Genomic DNA, 26,096 nt, shown 5'->3' on the forward strand with positions numbered 1-26,096 from the left:
TTTGTAGGTTGCTGTTTCTTGACTCAAAACAAATGGGCAGCTAAGTATTAGGTCTGTGAAAGTCTCTATTTCTAGAAAAGCCTAGTATGTAGCTAGTCAGTTGGTTTTAATGGAGGCATAGCATGAGTTTGAGAAGGGCAGTTTCTTGTATCAGAAGCCCTTGGGAAACTTCTGGCCATGAGAGGTGGTCTAGAGACTCAAGGACACATGAGAAGAGGTTGCCAAAGCCTTGACAGTGAAGGGATCTCTTAGGGCGCTAACAAATGTGTCTGTTGATGTCAATGTGGACACATTTTAAAGACTTTGCTGGGGGGAATCACCCTGTCTGATGTTATGGGTTATTATATAGCTAAGGATACAAGACACTGTGGTACTGGGGAGGGATAAACAACATAGGTCTAAAGAACAGAATAGATAACCCAGAAACGTGCAAAGAAATATAACCAACTGATTTTTGAAAAACAAGTAAAAGCAAATAAACGAAGGCAGATAAGGCTTTTCAGCAAATAATGCTGGAGCAATTGAATGTCCATAGACAAAAGATGTGAACATCAACTTAATCCCATACTTTAAACACAAATTCACTCAAAATGGATCACAGACTAAAATATAAAATATAAAAGTACAAAATGTTCAGAAGAAGATACAGGAGAAAATTGTCAGAACTGAAGGCTAGGTTTACCCTAGGTAAACCCATTAAACAAAAGAAAAAATATCCAAAAATAAGAGTATCAGTTTCCACATTAAAAAACTAACGAAGAGAAATGCAAAGTGAGCAGAAGAGATTATATAATAAAGATTAAAATGGAAGTCAATGAAATAAACAGAATGAACTGTGAAGAAAATCAGTGAAACCAAAAGCCTTAAGAACAATACAACTGATAAACCTCTAGCCAAGGATTATCAAGTTACAAAGAAGCACATAAATTACCCAGATTGGGAATGAGAGACATGACAGATTCTACAGATATTGAAAGGAAAATCATGAACCCATTTATGCCAATAAATCTGGGAAATAAAATAAAATGAACAAACTCTTTGAAGACACAAACCACTAAAGTTCACTTAAGAAAAATAAATAAAAATGTATATCCCTATATTTATTTTTAAAATCAGATTTGTAATTAGAAACCTTCCTACAAAGCAAACTGTGGCTTAAATGGCTTCAGTGGTATATTTTACCAAACATTCAGGGAAGAAAACCTAAGAATGCAGAAACTCTTCCAAAAAAGTGGAAGCATAAGGAATGCTTTCCAACTTAATTGGTGAAGCTATTATAGTGATACCAAAACCACACAAAGGCATTACAAGAAAACCGCAGATCAATATCCTTCATGAACATAGATATAGAAACTTCAACAAAATTTTGGCACATCAAACCCAACAATACAAAAAAAGGATAACACATCAACAAAATGTAGATGTACCCTCAAAATATAAAAGTTCACTTGATATTTGAAAATCAGTGCAATTTACCATTAAAAGACTTTAAGGCCAGGTGCCCCAGTGGCTCACGCCTGTAATCCCAGTACTTTGGGAGGCTGAGGCAAGCGGATCACTTGAGGTCGGGAGTTTGAGACCAGCCTGACTAACATGGAGAAACCCCATCTCTACTAAAAATACAAAATTAGCCGGGCGTGGTGGCGGATGCCTGTAATCCCAGCTATTCAGGAGGCTGAGGCAGGAGAATCACTTGAACCTGGGAGGCGGAGGTTGTGGTGAGCCAAGACCGCACCATTGCACTCCAGCCTGGGCAACAAGACTGAAACTCTGTCTCAAAAAAAAAAAAAAAAAGACTTTAAAACAAGGTAAAACGTGATTGTAGCAGGTAAACTCTAAAAAGAACCCCAAATCTCTACTTCCTGGAATTCTTACCCTTGGGTACCCCTCACACATTTTACAAGGGTTGATCTGTAAAGCCCGTATAAAACAGAAAACATGAGGACATGTAACTTCCAATTTTAGGTTATTGAAGACACTGGTCTCCTTCTTGGGTAGACTCTCCTGCTCTTGGATCACTTTCTCTGTTTGAAAGAATCCCTGTGACGAGCATCCCTATGGAGAGATCCATGTGGCAAGGAACTAAAGCTTCCTGTCAACTGCCATGGAAAAGAGATTAGAATTGAATCTTCCAGCCTCCAGCAAGTCTCCTGAGACTGTAGCTCCAGAGACAGCTTAACTGCAATTTCATGGGGGATTCTCAACCTTGACCTACCTAAGCTGCTCCCAGATTAATGTAATATTCTAAAATATGTAAACAAATGTAGAGTGACAGAAAGCAGATCAGTGGTTTCCTAAAGATGGGTAGGTGGATAAGGAGGAAGAGATTACAAAGAGCCCAAGAAAACCTTTAATTTCATGGCTATAAACATGTACCAAAACTTGTACCTGTGAAATATGTGTAGTTTAGACTTCAATAAAGCTGTTTTTCTAAAAAGAAAAAAAAAATACTTAAAAAATCCTCATTTCCTAATTATTTTACTATTATCTATGCTTTAGAGGTTATTTACGTTTATTGCATCTATTCAGTGGAAACAGAATACAATGGCATGCTATTGCACATATCTTCCCAACTCCATATTCAGAGACATCGTGTTGTAGCTTGAAATTGGCCAAGACAGAAGTATTTACACCTAGGGTATTGGTAAACACTACAAACCAGAACTTGATCTGTTGTTTTATTGACCAGGTAGACTTAAGAAAGTAGAGAATATGTTAATAATTCAGATTAAACTTAAAAGTGTTTCATGTCTCTAGTTTCCCATTGTGAACAGCACAAAATTTTGAGGAAATATTCTTCCAATATTCAAAATTACCCTACAAAACAAATAAGTCACTGGCATTATTAATAAATGACTGCAGTTCCAAAAAATTTCTTTACTATTTCAATATCAACTAATATTTACTTTTAAAATAGGCAAGAGATATCAGTAGACATTTTACCATAGAAGTTATATGGGTGGCAAATAAAAACATGATTTAAAATATGCTCAAAATCATGAAGCCTTAGAGAAATGCAAGTTAAAACTACAATAAGATACTATTACTCCATCCCTAGTAGCATTATAAACATTAAAAACACAGATCATAGCAATTGTTGGTGATTATGTGACGAAACTGGAACTCTTGCTCACAATCGGGGATGCAGGGGATGTAAAATGGTATAATAACTTTAGAACACAATTTGGCAGTTTCTTAAAATGTAAAATATTCACCTACCCTGCAACAAAGGCATTGCACTTTTAGATAATAACACAAGAGAAGAGAAAGAATATTCCCACACAAAGACCTACACACTAATGATTACAGTAGCTCAATTTGTAACGGACAAAAACCAACACGCAGCTAATAGAAGAAAAGGTGGGAGTTCCAGAGGAAAGAGAGAAACAAGGAGGGAGAGGGACTATTTTTAAGAAATGGCCAAAACTACCCAAATTTGATGAAAGACTTTTTTTTATTTTAACACACTATACAGATGTAAAAAGACATAAATATAAACACCGAAGAAGCTCAATGAGCTCCAAGAAGGATGAATTCAAAGAGACTCACGCTGAGGCACATTACAATCAAACTGTCAAAAGACAGAGACATAAAGAGAATACTGAAAGCAGCAAAAAAGAAGTGACTCATTACATTCAAGGGATACTCACTAAGATTATCAGATTTCTCATCAGAAACCTTAGAGGGCAGAAGACAGAAGGCAGAAGGCAGTGGGCTGACATGTTCAAAGTGCTAAAAGAAAAGAACTGACAACCAAGACTCCTAAATCTGGCAAAACTATCCACCAAAACTGAGGGAGAAATGAAGACATTCCCAATTGAGGGAATGTGTTACCAAGAGAACTGCTGTGCAAGAAATGCTAAAGGGAGTCCTTCCAGTTGAAATGAAAGGACACTGGACAGTAACTCAGTGCCATGAGAAGAAATAAGGATCTCTAGTAAAGGCAAATACCTGGGAAAATTTTAAAGTTCATATTATTGTAACTTTGGTTTGTACTCCACTTGATTTTTACGTGATTTAAGAGACGAATGCGTTAAAAAAATTATTAATCTATGTTTTTGGACACACAATGTATAAAGAGGTAATTTTGTGACATTACTATCTAAAAGTGTTGGGGATGGAGTTGTATAAGATCAGAGTTTTTCTGTGTTATTGACGGTAAGCTGGTAAAAGTTCAAATCAGAGTATTACAAATCTAGGATGTGAAATGTAATCTCCATGGTAACCACAAAGAAAATAGTTATGGAATATACACGAAATGAAACAAGAATGAAATTAAAATGTTTCACATTTGAAAAATCAAACACACAAAAAGAGAGTAATATAGGAAATAAAGGACAAAAAAGCTAAAATCACATAGAAAATAAATAGCAGAATGACAGAAGGAAGTCCCTCCTTATCAGTAATTACTTTAAATATAACTGGATTAAATCCTCAGAGCAAAACACAGGAACTGGCAAAATGAGTTAAAAAACAAACAACAACAACAACAAAAAACACCGATAATCCAACTGTATGCTGTCTACAAAGTTTCACTTTAGATCCAAAGACAGAAATAGATTGAAAGTAAAAGAATGGAAAAAGATATTCCATGCAAATAGTAACCAAAAGAAAGCAGGGATGGACATACTGGTATCAAACAAAATAGACCTTAAATCAAAATGTGGTTCCATGAGACAAAGAGAGACATTACATATTAAGAAAAGATTCAAGACAGCAAGGACATATAACAATTATAAGCATTTATATACCTAATAACAGACTATCAAAATATACGAAGCAAAAATACACAGAATTAACAGAAGAAATAGACAGTTCTACAACAATAGTTAGAGACTTCAATAACCCATTCTCAATAATAAATAAAACAATCAGAAGACCAATAAGGAAATAGAGGACTTGAACAATACAATAAGCCAATTAGATCTAACAGAAAATATATAGAATACACGATAACAATAGAATACACTTGCACATGGGATATTCTCCAAAATAGACCATGTCAGGCCATAAATTAAGGATCAATAGATTTTAAAAGATATATATCATATAAAATATCTTCCCTGATCACAAGAGGTTAGGAAAACTTGAAAATTCACAAATTTGCAGAAAGCAAATGACACTCTTAAATAATCATTATATCAAAGAAATCACAAAGGAAATTATAAAATAAAGATGAAAGAAAAGGAAAACAATACAAAAAACTTGTAGGATACAACAAAAGCAGTGCCTAAGTAGGAAATTTATAGCTATAAAGATTATATTAAAACAGAAGAAAGATCTCAAATCAAAAATCTAACTTTACAACTTAAAAAAACTTAAGAAAAACTTTATAACTTAAGAAACTTAAGAACAACCGGCCAGGCGCAGTGGCTCATGCCTGTAATCCCAGCACTTTGGAAGGCCAAGGTGGGCAGATCATGAGGTCAGGAGTTTGAGACCAGCCTGACCAACTTGGTGAAACCCTGTCTCTACTAAAAATACAAAAATTAGCCAGGCGTGGTGGTGCACACCTGTAATCCCAGCTACTCAGGAGGCTGAGGCAGGAGAATCGCTTGAACCTGGGAGGCGGAGGTTGCAGTGAGCTAAGATCGTGCCACCGCACTCCAGCCTGGCAACAGAGCAAGGCTCTGTCTCAAAAAAAAAAAAAAAAAGACAAAGAAAACACTAAGCCAAAAATTTAGCAGGAGGAAGGAAATAATAAAGATTAGAGCAGAGATAACTAGAGAATATAAAAGCAATAGAAAAAAATCAACAAAACCAAAAGTTGGTTGTTAGAAAGGATTAACAAAATTGACAAAATTTTAGTTAGAAATGACAAAAAAAAAGAAGATTCAAATTAATAAAATTAGAAATTAAAATGAAGACACTATGATAGAGTCTATATAAATAAAAAAATTTACAAGAGAGCTATGAACAATTGTATGCCAACAAATTGGTTGACCTAGAATGGATATATTCTGTGAGACACAAAATCTACCAAGACTGAATCATGAAAAACTAAAAGGCTGAGTACCATGGCCCATGCCAGTGATCCTAGCACTTTGGGAGACTGAGGCAGGAGGATGCTTAAGCCTAGGAGTTTGAGACTGGCCTGGGCAACATAGAGAGACCCTGTCTCTATAAAAATAAAAATCAGCTGGATATGATGGTGCATGCCTGTAGTCCCAGCTACTCAGGAAGCTGAAATGGGAGGACTGCTGAGCCCAGCAGGTTGAGGCTGCAGTGAGCCATGATCATGCCACTGCACTCCAGCCTGGGTGACAAAGCGAGACTCTTTCTCTCTCTTTCTCACTCTCTCTCAATGATGAAGAAGAAGAGGAAGAGGAAGGAGAGGAAGAGGAAGAAGAATAAGAAGAAGAGGAAGAAGAAAAAGAAAAAAGAAAAATTTGAATAGGCCTATCAACAGTAAACATAGAGAATCAAAAACCTCTCAACAAGAACAACACAAAAGCCCTGACCTGACAGCTTATCTGGTGAATACTACTATACACTTAAAGAACTAACACCAATCCTTCTTAAACTTTTCCAAAAAACTGAAGGAGAAAACACTTCCTAACTCATTTTATCAAGCAGAATTGCCCTGATGCCAAAGCCAGCCAAACATAAGAGAACTACAAACCAGTATCCCTTATGAACACTGATGCCAAAATCCTCAATCAAACATTAGCAAGCCAAATTAAGCAGCATGTTAAAAGGATTATACACCATGTCCAAGTGGGATTTATTCCTAGAATGCAAGGATGGTTCAATGCATGAAAAACAATCAATATACTATTCCATATTAACAGAATAAAGGAAAAAACCAATCATCTCTTTTGATGCAGAAAAAGCATTTGACAAAAATTCAATACCATTTCATGTAAAAAAAACTCAAAAAATGAAATAAAAGGAAACTATGTCAATGTAATAAAAGCCATATATAAAAACCCATAGCTAACATCATTCTCAATGGTGAAAAACCAAAAGCTTTCTGATCAGGAACAAGGCAAAGATGTCCTCTTTCTCTGTTTCTGTTCAACATGGTACTGGAAGTCCTAGCCAGAGTAATTATGGAAGAAAAGAAGTAAAAGGCAGCCAAATTGGAAAGGAAGAAGTGAAATTATTTCTGATCACAGGTGATATTATATGTAGATAATTCTAAAGTTTTCACACACACACACAAAAAAAGACTTAAAATTAATAAATGAATTCAGCAAACTAGCAGGATAAAAAAAATCCACACAGAAAAATGACTTACATTTCCATACACTAACAATGAACAAAATGAAAAGGAAATCATGAAAACAGTTCCACTTACATTAGCATCAAAAGTAACAGAATGCTTAGGAATTAACCAAGGAGGTGAAAACTTGTACAATGAAAACTACAAAACACGCCTGAAAGAAAACAAAGACATAAATAATGGAATGAAATTCCATATTCACAGATTGGGTAACTTAATATTATTAAGATGTCAATACCACCCAAAGTGATCAATAGATTTAATGGAATCCCTACTAAAATCCCAATAATATCTTGTGCAGAAATATAAAGATCCATTCTAAAATTAATATGGAATCTCAAGGGATCCTGAACAGCCAAAAGAATATTGAAAAAGAACAAAGTTGAAGGTCTCACACTTCCTAATTTTAAAACTTACTACAAAGCTACAGTAATTAAAACAGCATGAAACTGGTGTAAGGACAGACATACACACCAATAGAATTAAAATGGAGCTCAGAAGTAAACCCTCACATATATGCTCAAATGAGTTTTGACAGGGGTGCCAAGACCAACCAATGGGAAAAAGACAGTCTTTAGAACAAATGGTGTTAGGAAAATGGGATATCCACATGCAAAACAATGAAGCTGGACCCTTACCTAACACCATACACAAAAATTTACTCCAAAAAGTGACTCAAAATGAATCAAAGACCTAGATGTAAGAGCTAAAACTATAAAAACTCTTAGAGACATAGGTGGCAATGGTTCCTTAGATATGACACCAAAGGCAAAGACACCAAAAGAAAACATAGACAAATTGAACCTCATGAAAATTTAAAATTTTCTGATCAACGGACACTATGAACAGAGTAAAACGGTCCACAGAATGGGAGAAAATATCTGATAAAGGATTAGTACCCAGAATATATAGAAAAGTTGTAAAACTCAACAACAAAACAACCCAATTCAAAAATGGAAATAAGAAGCCGGGCGCAGTGGCTCATGCCTGTAATCCCAGCATTTTGGGAGGCGGAGGCGGGCAGATCACGAGGTCAGGAGATCGAGACCATCCTGGCTAACATGGTGAAACCCCATCTCTACTAAAAATACAAAAAATTAGCTGGGCGTGGTGGCAGATGCCTGTAGTCCCAGCTACTCGGGAGGCTGAGGCAGGAGGATGGTGTGAACCTGGGAGGCGGAGCTTGCAGTGAGCCGAGATCGCGCCACTGCACTCCAGCCTGGGCGACAGAGTGAGACTCCATCTCAGAAAAAAAAAAAAAAAAATGGAGATAAGGAGGGGTGAGTGAAAAAAAAAATGGAGAAAATACTTGAATAGAAATTTCCCCAAAGATATACAAATGGCCAGCAAGCACATGAAATGATACTTAAAGTCACAAATCATTAGGGAAAGCATTATCAAATGAGATACTACTTCACACCCATTAGAATGGCTACCACCAAAAAAACCAAAAACAAGTGCTGGTGAGGATGTAGGAAAACAAATTTTTTTTTTTTTTTTGAGAGGGAGTCTCACTCTGCTGCCCAGGCTGGAGTGCAGTGGCGTGATCTTGGCTCACTGCAAGCTCCGCCTCCTGGGTTCACGTCATTCTCCTGCCTCAGCCTCCCAAGTAGCTGGGACTACAGGTGCCTGCCACCACGCCCAGCTAATGTTTTGTATTTTTAGTAGAGATGGGGTTTCACTGTGTTAGCCAGGATGGTCTCGATCTCCTGACCTCGTGATCCACCCACCTCGGCCTCCCAAAGTGCTGGGATTACAGGCTTGAGCCACCTCACCCGGCTCTGAAAAATTTAAAACTTTGTTTATTGTTGGTAACAATGTGAAAGGGTGCAGCTCTGTGGAAAACAGTGTATGTCAGGACCTCAAAAAACTAAAAATAGATTTACTATATCATCTAGTAATTCTACTTCTGAGCATATACCCAAAAGAGTTGAAAGTAGGGTCTTGAATAGATATTTGTTGTGCACTCCGGTTCAGAGCAGCATTATTCGAAATAGGCAAAAGGTGGAGGCAACCCAAGCATCCATTGACACATGATAGATAAGCAAAATGCAGCACATACAAGGAAATACTAATCAGCCCTAAAAAGGAAATTCTGACATATGCTCCAACATTGATGAACCTTGAGAATATTATGCTAAGTGTGAAATAAGCTAGCTACAAAAAGACAAATACTTATTAGTCTACTTATATGAGGTACCTAGAGTGGTCAAATTCATACAGACAGGAAGTAGAATGGTGGTTTTGAGGGGCTGGGGAAGGGAAAATGGGAAGTTATTGCTTGACAGGTACAGAATTTCAGTTTTGCAAGATTGAAGAGTTCTGGAGACGAATGGTGGTGATGGTTACATAACAATACGAATCTACTTAATACCATTGAAGTATACACTAAAAATGGTTAGGATAGTAAATTTCATGTTAAGTATATTTCATCAGATTTTTTTAACATTTTTAAATAAACCATAAAAAACTATGGTGCACTCACCCAGTATAGCACTACTCAGTAGTAAAAGGAATGAACTATATATACACACAGCATGGATGATTCTCAAGATAATTATGCTGCATGAAAGAAACCAGACCAAAAGAGAGTATAAATACTTTGATTCCAATTGTGTTAATTCTAGAAAAGGCAAACAAATCTAAAGTAAAAAATGTAAATCAACGGTTTCCTAGGGAAGGCAAGGAGGGAATGTAAAGGGGCATGAGGTAGCTTTGCAGGTGATGGATACGTTCATTATCATGATTATGGTATTGGTTCCCTGAGTGTACATAATATATGTACAAGACTTACCAAATATGAATAATTATTGCATGACAATCACATATCAACAAAGCATTAAAAGAAACTGTTGCACATAAAAATCCAACTTCCTACTCATTTTAGAAAATCCGATTTGGCAACCCTATTTTGACTCTGTCATCTCTTTCTTCTTGCCTTGGGAGCAAAGAATGGCTGGCTACGTCATAGATACTACAGTCCCTATGGTATAGGATCTGCTTTTTCTCAGTCCCTATTTTCCTGCTAGCACAGCACTGGCCTTGAGATGCACAGCACGGAGATGGTAATCCACAAAACCAAAACCTTTAGATTATTTGCTCTGCCAGTAACATTAGTCATAGGACAGAGGTCTGAGGTCCTGAGAATTTCTGCAAACCCTGAATCCTGCACAGCCACATTCAAGGGAGCATTCACGGATGCACCTTTAGCACAGGTCCATTTCTGCTGGTTTGCTATAATCTCGCCTACTCCCTATTAATCACATCCAGTGTTTCTGTACAAATTATGGTCCCAGCTGGGCCTGGTATGTCTTACAGTTAAGAGATACCTGCCTAATGCTGAACTTCAGGGCATATGGCTCCTTGGCAGGTGCTAAACAGCATCTGCTTTACAGTGTTGGGGAATATGGGACACCCCCTGGGAATAAGGGACCCAATTCATGCTGTTCCCACATGCACTGGAGGTTGTCACAACTGCCCCCTCCTCGGGATAAAAATTCACGCCATTCAGACCACAATATTATACCCATAAATTCCTACAATTTTTCCTAGGAGGCCTTGGTGGCAATGCAAATGAGGTCAAATCTGGATTGACAGTTGTTCTCTGCCATCCTCCTGTCCCCTCCAAGATAATCTGGAGACCCCTTCAGTTTGGTAGATCTTAACTCTGTTCTTGAACCACCCCACACTGTGATCAGAACATGGAAGACTAAAGGCGGCTTTATCATAAGGCCATTATCATCACATGAACCAGGGCAATACACAGGAGATAAGTTGTTGTGTACAGTAACATGAAGGCTGGACAAATCCTTCACAGGCATAACATGAGACCAACAATGTCCCAGAAAAAGGGAAACCTTCTCTAGAACAAGCTGTTGGCAAAACCCTGCTCAGGTCTTCACAGCCAAAAGCTGGTCATGTCCATGGCTAAACCAGCCATACAGGGCGGGAATGACATCGTCCCAAGGCTTCAGACTACTCCTAATTCCCTTTAGGGACTGGAAAGAGAGAGGAGAGGTCTGGCCTTCCCTGAGCACAGTGGAGTGGTGGACACACTCTTTGGAGAGCTGCAGTGTGTGGTGCTGACATGGCTTCTATCACAACCCCAGCAGTGAAAAAATGCTGATAAAATCCACAGTAAGAGAATGTAACTTGTCTCCAGAAAGCTTCCAACACAGCTAGCATTCCTAGGGAACCTCCCCAGGGTGGGTACTTGGATGAACAAGTTTCAACTTGTAGTTGACAGCGCCCTGATAAGGTCTGTTCTCAGAGCTTATCTCTGGTGTGTGCTGTGAGCAGGGAAGGAGCACATTCTCCATGCTCCTTTCTCTGGTGTGAATCTTCTGATGCCGAATGAGGGTAGGCCTTTGGTTGAAGGCTTTCCCACATTCGCTGCATTCATAAGGCCTATCCGGTTTGTGAACTTTCAGGTGCTGCCTCAGATTGGACCTCTGCCTGAAGGTTTTCCCACATTCGCTGCACTCATAAGGCCGCTCGCCGGTGTGAAGTCTCCGGTGGTTATTGAGGCTGGAGCTTTGGTTAAAGAATTTCCCACATTCACTGCACTGGTAAGGCCGTTCACCAGTGTGAAGTCTCCGATGGCTATTGAGGCTGGAGCTCTGGCTAAATAACTTCCCACATTCATTGCATTCATAAGGCCGCTCACCAGTGTGAACTCGCTGATGTTTCATGAGGTCAGAGCTTCGGCTGAAGGCTTTCCCACACTCACCACACCCGTGAGGCCGCTCGCCAGTGTGAACTATCTGATGTTGAATGAGGCTGGCAATGTGGCTGAAGAATTTCCCACATTCGTTACACTTGTAAGGTCTTTCTCCAGTGTGAACTCTCCAATGTTTAATTAGGCTGGAGTTGCAGTTGAAAGATTTCCCACATTCACTGCACTCATGGGCACTTCTGCCCGTATGAACCCTCTTATGATGAATGAGGTTGGAACGCTGGCTGAAGAACTTCCCACAGTCACTGCACTCATATGGCTTTTCACCAGTGTGAACCCTCTTATGCTGAATGAGGTTGGAGCTTCGGCTGAAGAATTTCCCACAGTCACCACACACGTGAGGGCTTTCACCGGTGTGAACCCTGCGATGTTTAACAAGGCTGGAGTGCTGGCTGAAGAATTTTCCACATTCACAGCACTCATACGGTTTTCCTCTGTTGTGAACTTTCAGGTGTTGAGTGAGGTCAGCGGCGTAAGTGAAGAAGATTCCACATTTGCTGCATTCATAAGGCCTTTCTCTGCTGTGGATTCTCTGGTGCTGAACAAGAGTGGATTCGTCATTGAAGGCATCCCCAGATTCATAGTACTTGTTATGCCTTAGTGCAATGTGAAAATCCACCACACCTTCGGTGGCCTTGTGCGGCTCCCCATTGCTGGGAGTGACCTCACACTGCAGAAACCCTGCTGTGGCCACAAAGTCCTTCCCACCCTCCCTGCAGGTGGAAAGCTGATTTGATGTGTGGTCTCCGCAGGTCTTTACAGGGGAAGCCTGGCCCTCCTCCCTTCTGATAGGGTTGTGTACGTTCTGCTGCACCTGTTTCTGGGGAAGGTTTGCACTGAACTCAGAGCCTTTCACATATGCCTCACACACAAATGGTTTCTGCCTGGGATGTGCTGTCTGGTATTCAGCCAAATGCAAAATGTCTTTCAAACGTAGGCCACATATGTCACAGGGGCAGGTCTTCTGGGGGCACAGAGTTGCCTCGGGACTCCTGTCCTGTGCCACTCCTTCTACAGAAACGTTATGCTCAGAAGGTAAGTCCTTGCCCTCTGTTCCACGGCAAAAATCTGAAAGCAGAGAAATGCTGGTGAAGTTCGTATAAAACTTTAATAGAAGGAAAGAGCCCCATCACCTATGCTTGGCTGACCCAAGAATAAGCCCATGGGATTGTTGGCAACACAAGAAGGCTCAGGTCAGGGTAAGGAATAATCTGCTCCGCCATACTGTGCCTGGCCAGGTCACAAAATACAGGAGGCCTTATCAGGACCAGGAACATAAGGATGGGGGACAGTATTGGGCAGAGAGGCAGGGTCTCCCACTCACTTCTCTTTAAAGGCCTTTTGGCAGGGCCTGGGCTGCTGGTAACCTGTGAGGGCTATGCAGTGAGAGCATCTAGACCCAGCAAAATCTGCAACTGAGTAGCTGGTGTTCAAGCACATCAAGGAAAAGCACGTTATCTCACAAGATATTAAGTGTAGGCCAGTGTTGGAAAGTGCCACAGAGGAGGCTGAAAGAGAGAAACGGAGGCCAGAAAACTGGGGCACAGCCAAGGGGCCCAACTCAGAATAGTAATGACAAGTAGATAATGCGTCAAGCACGGGGAAGGAAAAGCAGAGACGTGGTCTGGCTACTGGCATTGGTATCAAATGATGATGAATAGGAGAGAAGATGCTGGTATGATGTAAACACAGTGGTGATGTCACATCCTCCCCTAGCTCCTATCGCTGCTTACCAGAGCCAGGCCTGCCATAAGCCCCTCTGGCCATGGCTGAAGTCATATCCACACTGTCAGGCACCCAGGGCTCTTTCCCCATCTCCAACTGGGAAACGATGTGGGACCTGAAAGATATAAGTCCTAAGGGAAAGACAGAGTGGGTCAGTGGCCAGCACCTGCCCAGTTGAACTACCCCATGATAGACTACAGGACAGGAAGCTCCGTATGACACAGGGACATTGGATGGTCACGGCAAGCAGTAACCACATCAGTGATTGGAATTCCTGGCACAGTCAGGCTTAGGAAATATTAGCAAGAGGAAAGGCACAGAATCTAAACCACAGAACTGTCAGATCTGGATAATCACCCAGGAGGGAATGGCCGAGTCAGAGGTAGTCACGCAGCTAACTGCAAGACCCCTCATGCCTGGAGCTTCCCTGCAAGGCTTCAGGCAGCAGGTGTGGGGGCTGCTCAGGGAGAGGAGGGAACAATGCACATAGCTCAGCCCCAGAAGCCACAACACACATACGAGGGAAGTGGGGATGGAAGCAGTGCCAGCGGTCTGGCTGTGGGAAGGAAAGAGCTATTTCTTGGGCAAAGGGGACAGGCAGAGAGGAGCTCGGGACACCAGGGTAGGGGTGACAGCCTTACCCAGCGAGGCTATAAGTGCAAAGTTTTCCAGCATCACATCGCAGTACAGGAGTCTCTGAGCCTCATCGAGGAGCACCCACTCCTCCTGGGAGAAGTAAATGGTCACGTCCTCAAAGGTCACGCAGCCCTGCCATGATGGGGACAGTTCGTTCCATGATCAGTCTCTGTCCTTGGGACTCCCTATCCATCCCCTGCTCACTCTCCTCCCCAGCTCCACAGCTCCAGGAGGTAGCAGGCCCTGGTTCTGTGGGCGCCTCATGTGACCACTGTGTCAGCCCGCAGCAGCAACAGGCAGGGCGCAGACAGGCACTCTCTAAACTCTGGGCCTGAAGTCCAGGGCCCAGCTCCCTCTTCTGCCAGCCTCTTCCCCTAGTGTCACCAGCGTCATGCTTCTCAGATACAAATGTGGGCTTCTCCTTTAAAGCCCAGTCCAGAGCCCTGGGGTGAACAGCTCACACTCCCTCCCACGTGCATTTCACTCTTTGGACTGCACCATCCTCACAGCTCCAGACCTTCACCACGGCCTCCCATCGCCACTGCTACCTTCTCCCCATCCTGGCCCCTATCCTAGCCATCTCCATGGGCTCTCAAGTGTCACTCTGCACATGGCATCCAGAGAGTGCCTGGCAAACATAAGCACCATCCCAGCCTGCCCCAGACCTTTGATGGCCTCCACTGCCAAGGGCAACACCCAGGTAAGGGGGAGAGGGAGCGCTCCACCCTTGCCTTGGAGCCCCCTAGCTCCCCTGGCCTGGCTTCAACCTAAGCCACCCACGGCACACATGGATGTCACATACACCTGGCCTTCTTTGTTGCACATTCTGACCCTGTCATCACTCACACTCATTTAAAAAAAAAAAAAAAAAAAGCCAACCCCTCTGGCCATCCTACCCCCACCCACCTAAGCCCAGCAACTCTGCCAACTGACTCCTCTTGCCCCAAGCTAATTCCCCAGCCTGAGGACAAACCCCATCAAGGGTCACCACAGAAGCCTGGTGAGAACATAGGTGAGTGTGTAAGCACCAGCCCAGGCCTCACTGCAATATTACCTCCTCTACTGCTAAGCCTCAGCATCCATCTCATTCATGTCTACACTCTTTGGGATGATCTGGCCACCTGCCAGACCCTCTGATACACCCACATAGCCCCTCCATCACCACCATGACCACTACTGTTCCTCACCTGTCTTTATGATGCCAAACAAGCCACAGTCCCCAAGCAAGACCCCTGCTCTCAGTTTTCCAGCCCTACCTTCCTCTTTTTTTTAACATCATTGTCACCATGACCTGAAGTTTCACCTCCTAAATCTCACACACAGCTACACTCCCGTCCACACACCAGATGTCACATTTTGGATGTTTCTAACTGTTGAAATAAACAAAGACCAATGAAATGAGAAAAGCCAAGGCTATTTACTCAAAGCTCACTATAGCAAGAGAGACTCAATGCAAGCCGGGAGTGAGAGAGTTTTATAGCAAAAGAAAAGGAAGGCTTCAGGCGTGCCCTGGTTGGAGGCTCCTGTACATAGGTGGGTGAACTAGAAGTGGGCATCCTATGTGATTGGTTAGGGTGCGTATCTGCCTTTCTCTGGTTGTTCTTAAATCAGAAGCAGGAGCAAAAATGAGGAAAGCTGTCTGTTATTAATCAAACCCTGGCCATTTGGGACTGCTCATTACAGAAGTTATTGTTTTAACTTCCTGGATTGTCAGTCCAGATAGCAATCTGGCTTCCTGTGGGTCTGACAGACAGCAGGCTGGCTTCCTGCTGTATGGGTTGTTTATTGTAGATAAGGGGGTTGGTTTCCTGGGCAGGTTCTGGGGCAGAGTTCTATTTGTATACATGATCTGGCCATTGTTCGAATGAATATCCAGTCTCTCATTACCTTAACAACTCCCTCAGAACACCCGAACTGTGTGTTTAGCGGCCCACTCTTCAGCTCCATTTGGGGGTCTCTGGGACATCACAGGCTCAACTTGGCCAAAACCTAACTTCTACTGCTTCCATGGAAAATTCCTCCTTCAACCAACTTCTCAGTTCATAAAGCTGGAGTCATCAAACCAAAAACCATGGATTCTTCCCTCCTCTTTCTCACCCTCCACATCGGAAAATTTGGTCAGCTTGACTTAAAAGACATCAAGTTCCCAATCACTTCCTCTACCTCCAGTCCTCACTCTGGTCCGGCCAGCAGCAGCACTGGCCTGGGCTATTCCATTAGGCTACTCCTTGGCATCCCTGCTTGCGGCTCACTCCATATTCAGTTCTCCACTGTGCATCCACAGGGAGCCTGTTAAGACTTGAGTCACAGCATCTTCCTCCCCTGCCCTAAACCTTCCATGGCCCCCAACACCCTCAGAACAGAGGCCCAGCTCTGCCGTTCTGAGCTGTCTTCAGCCCACCTGCTCTCTGGTTCCAGCAGACATAATATTAATAACACTGACCTGGGTGGGGTTCCTTGAACACTCCCGACTCAGTCTCCACACCGTGCCCCACCCCACCCCCAAGCTTTTGCGCATGCTGGTTCCTGTGCCTACAAAGCCCTTTCTCCCTCCATCCTATTACATTTCAGCAACGGAAGCTACTTTATATAAACCCTGCCCTGATTCAGGATCCCAGCTGGGAGCGACTCCCTTCCAGGGTCCCCTGACTCAAAAGCAAGGAAATGGGAAAGGCGAAAAGTCCTAGAAGAAAGCCATCTTTTGCGTCTCAACACCGGGAACAGAAGCGTGGGGGGCCGACAGCGAAGGGCCTAAAGTCCAAGCACTCACCTGCGCGGGGTCCCGCAGCGCCGCCGCCGCCATCGGAGTCTGTGGTCAGAGCAGAGCCCCACGGTGCGGGCGACCACGGGGCGGGGGTAGGGGGTCTCGCAGGCTGAGGCTACCACCCACCTGGCCGTGCCCCAGACGAGGTGTGACCCCGGGCTGAGGGTCGCACTCCTAGCCTCAGTCTCCCCCGTGCAAAATGCGCAAGGGGCCCGGGGCGCAGGCTCTGGGGGCGCCGAGAGTGCGCAGCGCCGCTGGGTACCCCCGTTGCAAGGGGTCACGGCTGGTGCAAAGGCGCCGAGGGGGTCCCGGCCTCACTGTCCCCCTCGCGGTCCGGGAAAGCCGGCGCGGCAGCTTCACGGGCGCAGCCCCACCCGCCCCGCCCCCAACTCGGGGTCCCCAGCTCCTGGGGACTCAGCCTCCCCGCCGGGAAATGACCTGCGAGGCTGCAGTGCAGGAAGTTCCGGCCCCCACCGTGGCGGCCGGGAGAGTCGCCCTCTCCCGTACTGTCATTGGCCTGGCGCCAGCCGCTGGTGCACAGGCAGGGCCTGGGGATCGCGAGTTTCTGCCCAGCCTCTCGTCAGGCTGAGGGTCCAGGACGGGAAGGAGAACGGATCTCGTCGGGTCTCCACCGCCGCAGCCTGCAGCCCTCGGGCCTTCCCCTTAAAGGGGCCGCTCCCGAGCCTGCGGCCGCCCGCGCTAAACCCCGCCCACCCTCCGAGGTCCAGGAGGAGAGGCCCAGTGCTCTTCCTGCGCGTGTGGGCATCGGCCAGCCGCTTCACCCCTAAGGGACCTAAATTCACACTGGAAAACGGGGATAGTACCCAATGGGCGGGGTCTTTGCGTTGTAATATTAAATGTCGCTCTGATTCAGGGCTTCTCAAACCAGCAACATCAGCATCACCTGGGGACTGGCTGAAAATGCAGGTTCTGGGGCAACAACTTAAATCTAAGGACTCAGAAATTCTGGGGATGGGATTCAGCCTTCTCTACTTTTTGGGGAGGGGGAGGGGGGATGGGTCTCGTTCTGTTGTCTAGGCTGGAGTGCAGTGGCCTGATCATAGCTCACTGCAGCCTCCATCTCGGGCTCAAGCTATCCTCCTGCCTCAGCTTACCAGGTAGATGGGATACAGGCGTGCGCCATCATACACAGCTAATTTTAAAATTTTTTGTAGAGACTGGATCTCCCTGTGTTGCCTAGACTGGTCTCAAACTCCTGAGCTCAAGCGATCCTCTCACCTTGGCCTCCCGAAGTGTTGGGAATTGCAGGAGTGAGCCACGGTGCCAGGCCTCCTTCTCTGTTTTAACAAGCCCTCTGGGGACTCCAATGCTGGCTCCAACTTTACAGCAGGGACTCTCACTGAAATCCAGTAAATAAAATGGGAAAAATAACACTACATTGTTGCAGGAAGTCAGGGACCCCGAACGGAGGGACCTGCTGAAGCCGTGACAGAAGAACATTAATTGTGAAGATTTCATGGACATTTATTAGTTCCCCAAATTAATACTTTTATAATTTCTTATGCCTGTCTTTACTGCAATCTCTGAACATAAATTGTGAAGATTTCATGGACATGTATCGCTTCCCCAATCAATACTCTTGTGATTTCCTGTGCCTGACTTTACTTTAATCTCTTAATCCTGTCATCTTCGTAAGCTGAGGATGTATGTCACCTCAGGACCCTGTGATGATTGCGTTAACTGCACAAATTGTTTGTAGGGCATGTGTGTTTGAACAATATGAAATCTGGGCACCTTAAGAACAGGATAACAGTGATTTTCAGGGAACAAGGGAGATAACCTTAAAGTCTGGCTGCCTGTGGGACGGGCAGGACAGAGCCATATTTCTCCTATTACCGAAAATGGGTAAGAGAAATATCGCTGAATTCTTTACCCAGTAAGGAATATTAACAATTAACAGCCCTGGGAAAATAATGCATTCCCAGGGCAGTGCCTCTAAAATGGCTGCCCTGGGAGTGTCTGCCTTATGCAGATGTAGATAGGGATGAAACACACCCTAGTCCCCTGCAGCGCCCCCAGGCTTGCTAGGATTAGGAAATTCCAGCCTGGTGAACTCTAGTCAGACCAGTTCTCTGCTCTTGAACCCTGTTAAGATGTTTATAAATGACAATGCGTGCACAGCAGGACATGGAAGCTCATGAGTGATTCTAGTTTTGCCCTGACCTTGTGATCTCGCCCTGACCTTCTGCCTTGTGATCTTTTGTTGCCCTTAAAGCATGTGATCTCTGTGACCCACACCCTATTCGTACACTCCCTCCCCTTTGAAAATTGCCAATAAAAACTTGCTGGTTTTATGGCTCGGGGGCATCACGGAATCTGCTGACGTGTGATGTCTCCCCCAGACACCCAGCTTTAAAATTTATCTCTTTTGTACTCTTTCCCTTTATTTCTCAGACCAGCCGACACTTAGGGAAAATAGAAAAGAACCCACATTGAATTATCGGGGGTGGGTTCCCCTGATACTACATGTCATATGGTGAAACCACCTTTGTAAAAATTATAACTGAGAAAATTATGAAAGTGAGAGATCTGACCTAACCAATTCCATCTTGCTTCTAACCTCCAAGCTGTCCTTGTTCATTCCTGAGCATAGGCCTAACTAACTTTGGGAGAAACTTAGTTTACAGTTTAACTTTGAAACAAAGATAACAGCCCTTTCCCTCTAGGCCGGGCATGGTGGTTCACCCCTGTAATCCCAGCACTTTGGCAGGCCGAGGCAGGCGGATCGCGAGTTCAGGAGATCGAGACCATTCTGGCTAACATGGTGAAACCCTGTCTCTACTAAAAATACAAAAAATTAGCCAGGCATGGTGGCGGGCGCCTGTAGTCCCAGCTACTCAGGAGGCTGAGGCAGGAGAATGGCGTGAACCCTGGGAGGTGGAGCTTGCAGTGAGCTGAGATCGCCTCCAGCCCGGGCAACAGAGCGAGACTCCATCTCAAAAACAAAAACAAACAAACAAAAAAACCCAGCCCTTTCCTGAAACAAACCCTCTTCTTGTCTGGGGACCAGACTGCCTTTGTAGGATTAACAAAAGCCACAAGATTAGAGAGTATGGTTTAGGAGTCATGCAGCCAGGGGCCAGGGGTCACAAGATTTTAAACCTTCCCAATTGCTCCTGGGGATAACATCACTATTGTAAAACCTAAGATTGGTGCTCGAGATATTTTTCAGACCCAGCACTCGATGGATCCGCTAGTGCCACCCAGATTGATAAACTGGGTCATCTGGTCCTGTGGTCCCCACCCTGGAATTTACTCAGTGCAGTTAGTCAACTTTGACTCCCTGTGATTTCATCTCTAACCCAACTAATCAGCACTCCCCACTACCTGGCCCCCCCACCCACCAAATTATCCCTGAAAACCTCTGATCACTGAATTTTCAGGGAGATCAAGTTGAGTAATAACTCTGCTTCTCCCATGGCATGGCTGACCCTGTGTCAGTTAAACACTTTGTTTACTGCAATGCCATGGTCTTTTTGTAGCAGGCAAAAAGAACCCATTGGGTGGTTACAGTGATAGATAACAGGGCCCAGGACAGAATTCCTGCTGGGTGCATAAAAGCTATTGTCATTACCAACATCATCATCACAAGAATCTTACAAACACTGCTGTGGGGCGGCAGGGAAGAGACACTTCTGTGCAGTCTTTTGGATGTTTGTCAAAATATACAATGACTCTAACTCAGCAAGTACCACCTCAGAGGGAATAGTTATGATTTTTACATGAAAGCACACCATAGTAACATTTGCCTACTTGATTTTATTTTATTATTTTCTTATAGCTGCATTTTGTTTTTCTAAATTTATAAAATAATATATAATTATTGTATGCAACATGATGTTTTGAAATATAGATACACTGTGGAATTGATAGGGACAGGAGGTAGGGAAATTCTGGGCAGAAGAGGCCGGGTCCATCAAGCTGAAAAGCTTGATACCACGGCCCAAAGTGAGAACTTACATCCCTGCTTTCCCACTCAAATGTTGCCTTTTCCAAAACCACCCATGGCTCACCCTGCCGCCCATCCTATGCCCATAAAAACCCCAGGCTCAGCCAGCAGAGAGAAGAAAAGCAGCTGGACATTGGAGACTATGGTTGGATGTTGGAGAGAAGCAGCCTGACTTCAAAGGGACAGCTTGACAGTGTAGCTTTGGAGAGGATGGCCAGGGATGGCCAAACTTCAGGGGACGATTACCTTCCTGCTCCATCCCCTTTTCAGCTCCTCTTCCTGCTGAGAGCCACTTTCACCGGCAATAAAATCCCCTGCATTTACCATCTTCAATTTGTTTGTGTGACCTCATTCCTCCTGCATGCCAGACAAAAACTTGGGTGCCATGAGTGTGGGTACAAAAGGCTGTCGCACTGACCCTCCACTGAGCTGTTAACACTTAAGCTATGCATGGATGGCAAAGCTAAAAGGGCACTGTAACACTTCGTCAGGGGCTTCAGGGGTCACAGCACCTTCCCCTAGATGCTGCCGTGGGGCCAGTATGGAATTCGCTCTTGCCAGCACCCAAAAGCACTCACCCTGTCTCCTGCACCCACTCACCTGTGCTCTGCCCCCCACGAGGGGTGGAACAACAAGTGAGTGGAGTTCGTCCCTGCCAGCGCCCATGCACTCTAGTTCCCATCCAAGAAGGGGTCAGGGAAATAGCCTGCTTCAGAATGACTAAATCAAGCTCATTAACATATGCATCACTTCACATTGTTTTGTTTTGAGACAGGGTCTCATTCTCTCACCCAGGCTGGAGTACGGTGGCACTATCACGGCTCACAGCAGCCTTGACCTCTTGAGCTCAAGCCATCCTCCCACTTCAGCCTCCCGAGAAGTTGAGACTACAGACGTGCACCACAACACCCAGCTAGTTTTTGTATCTTCTGCAGAGATGGGGTTTCACCATGTTGCCTAGGCTGGTCTCAAACTCCTGGGCTCAAGCACTCCTCCTTGCCTTGGTCTCCCAAAGTGCTGCGATTACTGGTGTGAGCCATGGCACCAGCCTTAGTTATCTTTTTTGTGTTGAGAAGACTGAAAATCTACTCTTTAAGCATTTGTCAAGAATACAGCATAACTACAGTCACCAGGTTGTACAATAGATCTCTTGAACTTATTCCTCCTAGCTACCTGAAATTTTATATCCTTTGACCAACATTGCCCCACTCCCACCACTTGGCAACCTCAGCCTCTGGTAACCAACATTTCACTCTATTTCTATGAGACAACTTTTTTAGGTTCCATACATGAGTGGGATTATGTAGTATTCGTCCTCTGTGCCTGACTTATTTCACTTAATATAATGTCCTCCGGTTCAACCTTGTTGTCCCAATTGACAGGATTTTCTTCTCTTTTGTGACCGAATAGTATTCAGTTGTGTATCTCTACCACATTGTACAAATCCGTTTATCTGTTGATGAGCACTTCAGTCGCTTGACTATTGTGAATAGTGCTGCAATGAATATGGCAGTGCAGATATCTTTTTGACATACCAATTTCAATTCCTTGGGATGTATACTCAGTAGTGGGATTCCTGGGTCATATGGTAATTTTATTTTTATTTTTATTGATTTATTTCTTTGGGACAGGATCTTGCTCTAAAGCCCACTCTGGAGTGCAGTGGCATGATCATAGCTCATTGCCATTTTGACCTCCCAGGCTCAAGTGATCCTCCCGCCTCAGCCCCCTGAGTAGGTGGGACCACAGGAATGTGCCACCACACCCAGCTTATTTATTTATTTGTTTATTTATTTATTTATTTTTGAGAGAGGGTCTGGCTTTGTTACCCAAGCTGGAGTGCAGTGGTGCAGTCTTGGCTCACCGCAATCTCCATCTCCCAGATTCAAGCAATTCTACTGCCTCAGCCTCCCAAGTAGCTGGGACTACAGATGTGCGCCACTATACCTGGCTATTTTTTGTATTTTTAGTAGAGACAGGTTTCACCATGTTGACCAGGCTGGTCTCTAACTCCTGACCTCAAGTGATCTGCCTGCCTCAGCCTCCCAAAGTGCTGGCATTACAGGAGTGAGCCACTGCACCCAGCCACTAATTTATTTTTATCTGGAAAAGAAAAGAGGGTCATTTGGCTCAAGGTTCTACAGGCTGTACAGGAAACATGACGTCAGCATCAGCCTCTGATGAGGCCTCAGGAAGCTTCCACTCATGATGGCAGGTGAAGGGGACCTGGTGTGTGGAGATCACATGGCAGGAAGCAAGGGAGAACTATTATTACTGTGGGGTCAGCACCAACACATTCATGAGGGATCCGCTCCCGTGAGCAAAACACCTCCCACTAGGCCCCACCTCCGACACTGGGGATCAGTTTGCAACCTGAGATTTGGAGGGGACAAATATCCAAATTATATCAGGTGGACAGTGTGGCTGAGGCTTTCCCTGCTTCAGATGGAATTGGACACAGGCTCTGGGAGAGAAGATACAAAGTGCCGAGACCAGCTCAGTCAGGGAGACCCTAACCCAGCGGCGCTAGAGGAATTAAAGACACACACACAGAAATATAGAGGTGTGGGGTGGGAAATCAGGGTTCTCATGGCCTTCAGAGCTGAGAGCCTCGAACAGAGATTTACCCATGTATTTATTAACAGCAAGCCAGTGATAAGCATTGTTTCTATAGATTATAGATTAACTAAAAGTATTCCTTATGGGAAACAAAGGGATGGCCGAAATAAAGGGATGGGTCTGGCTAGTTATCTGCAGCAGTAGCATGTCCTTAAGGCACAGATCGCTCATGCTATTGTTTGTGGTTTAAGAATGCCTTTAAGCGGTTTTCCGCCCCGGGCGGGCCAGGTGTTCCTTGCCCTCATTCCGGCAAACCCACAACCTTTCAACATGGGCATCATGGCCACCATGAACATGTCACAGTGCTGTAGAGATTTTGTTTATGGCCAGTTTGGGGGCCAGTTTATGGCCAGATTTTGGGGGTCCTATTCCCAACACAAAGGGGTGAGGAATGAGGTCGAGTGTTCCAACACAGTTTTAGCAAATGCAGGTACAGACACCCAGGGTGGGTGCAACTGAAATGCATGCTTCATGGAGATGCACTCAGCTGAGATGCCTGGTGTGTGTGGGGAGGGTGGGTGCAGGTTAGCCTGAGCATGGTGGCCGCGTGGGATTCAGACACAGAAATGATTTGCAGGAGCCAGAGGAGGGTCAGTGTGCTAGTAACCTACTGCTGTGCAACAAATTATCCAAAAACGCAGAGGCTTAAAACAACATCCTTTTATTATCTCTTCGTTTCTGTGGGTCTGGAACCCAGGCATGGCTCTGCTGGGTTCCCTGTTTCATGGTCTCTCCCAAGAATGCAATCAAGGTGCCAGCCAGGACAAATATCTCATCTCATGGCTCAACTGGAAAGGGGTCACTTCCAAGTTCATTCAGTTCATACAACCTGTGGGACTGAGGGCCTCAGTTCTTCCCAGGCTTTTGGCCTGAAGCTGCTTTCAATTCCTTCCCTCTTGGGCCTTGCAGAACGGAGAGCTTGCTTCATTAAAGCACGCAAACCAAGAAGGCAGTTGAGTTTGCCATAAGACAGAAGTCACAATCTTTTGTAATCTCATCATGGAAGCCACCTCCCACCACCTTTGCCATATTCTTTGGGTTAGAAGCAAAGTCATAAAGTCGGGCCCACACTCAAGGGAAGAAAATGACACAAGGGCACCCAAACACGAGGTGGAGGTTGTTGGAGGCCCTCTTAGAAGTCTGCCTAACACCAGTGGGGAGGTCCCGGGAGAAAAATATCTCAAACTACCCTTCCCCCGGGTCTGGACTCTCCTTGAGAACTATTTAAAGAGAGAATCTTTTAAGTGAATTAAGTGGCAAAGAAAAAAAGTTATAAAAATGCTAATATTCCAAAAACTTTCTGAGGAGTTCCTAATGGTTTATAAGCACTGTGCTTAGTTTCTTACGAGACTGCCTTTTAAAAATAGTAATTAATGGGCTGGGCGTGGTGGCTCACATCTGTAATCCCAGCACTTTGGGAGGCCCAGGTGGGCGTATCACCTGAGGTCAGGAGTTGCAGACCAGCCTGGCTGACATAGTGAAACCCCATCTCTACTAAAAATCCAAAATATTAGCTAGGCATGGTGGTGGGCGCTTGTACTCCCAGCTACTCAGGAGGCTGAGGCAGCAGAATCACTTGAACTCAGGAGGCAGAGATTGCAGCAAGCCACGATCGTGCCACTGCACTCCAGCTGGGCAACAGAGTGAGACTCCATCTCAACAAAACAAAACAAAAAATAGTAATTAATGGAAAACAGGTAATTCACCTGTAATTTATCAAAACCAAAGGTTCCTCACCCCAACCCCTACACGGGGTCAAATTCAGTGTTTTGTCCTCGGGAAAAACCTGACCGTGTTCTAGTTGTCTTTTGCTGCACCACAATCATCCCAAAGTTTCACGGCTTAGAGCGATGTGGGGGTTTTTTGGTTTGGGGTTTTTTGAGACAGAGTCTCGGTCTATCACCCAGGCTAGAGTGCAGTGGTGCAATCACTGCTCACTGAAGCTTTGACCTCCCGGGTTCAAGCGATTCTCCCACCTCAGCCTCCCTAGTAGCTAAGACCACAGGCTCACACCAACACACCTAGTTAATTTTTTTATTTTTTGTAGAGACAGGGTTTTTCCATGTTGTTCAGGCTCGTCTCAAACTCCTGGTCCCAAGCATTCATCCCATCCCAGCCTCCCAAAGTGCTGGGATTGCAGGCACGAGCCACTGCTCCAGAATCAAAGCAATGTTTATTCTGCTCACAGATCTACAACTTGGATAGGACTCACTGGGGCTCATGTCTGCTTCACTCAGCATCAGCCGGGCCACTTGAAGACAGGGGACTGGAACCTTCTGAAAGCTCTCTCACTTACAAGTCTGGCAACTGATGCTGGCTCTCAGATGGGGCTGTGACCAGGATACCTACACGTGGCTTATCTGTGCATCTGCTTGGGCTTCCTCACAGCATGGAGCCTGGGTTCCGAGGATGAGCACCCTGA

At 44.6% G+C, this 26,096-nt stretch overlaps 1 protein-coding gene across 2 annotated transcripts; it reads right to left on the reverse strand.

The window, feature by feature from the left end:
* Positions 1 to 10,929: 10,929 nt before the first annotated feature.
* Positions 10,930 to 17,755, reverse strand: ZNF792 (zinc finger protein 792). 2 transcript variants are annotated; one of them, XM_055368946.2, is made up of 4 exons: positions 17,524 to 17,755; positions 14,327 to 14,453; positions 13,694 to 13,816; positions 10,930 to 13,028 (listed from the first exon to the last, which is right to left on the reverse strand). In XM_055368946.2, the coding sequence occupies exons 1-4, from the start codon at positions 17,596 to 17,598 to the stop codon at positions 11,413 to 11,415; spliced, it is 1,941 nt and encodes a 646-aa protein (XP_055224921.1). In that variant the 5' UTR covers positions 17,599 to 17,755; the 3' UTR covers positions 10,930 to 11,412. The 2 variants fall into 2 exon arrangements, with proteins under 2 accessions (XP_055224921.1, XP_004060539.2); XM_004060491.5 differs by having other exon boundaries at positions 17,092 to 17,755.
* Between the last annotated feature and the right edge of the window lie 8,341 nt (positions 17,756 to 26,096).

This window comes from Gorilla gorilla, chromosome 20 (assembly GCF_029281585.2).
Source record: "Gorilla gorilla gorilla isolate KB3781 chromosome 20, NHGRI_mGorGor1-v2.1_pri, whole genome shotgun sequence".
NCBI classification, from domain to species: domain Eukaryota; kingdom Metazoa; phylum Chordata; class Mammalia; order Primates; family Hominidae; genus Gorilla; species Gorilla gorilla.

Bases quoted from the DNA above. Each gene is read 5' to 3' on its own strand.
- ZNF792 (XM_055368946.2), bottom strand. From the start codon at position 17,598: ATGACAGTACGGGAGAGGGCGACTCTCCCGGCCGCCACGGTGGGGGCC. The intron at 13,817-14,326 runs GTAAGGCTGTCA...TCTTTCCCTTAG, and splicing joins TGCACTTATAGCCTCGCTGG to GACTTATATCTTTCAGGTCC. The intron at 13,029-13,693 runs GTAAGCAGCGAT...CTCTGCTTTCAG, and splicing joins TTATGGCAGGCCTGGCTCTG to ATTTTTGCCGTGGAACAGAG.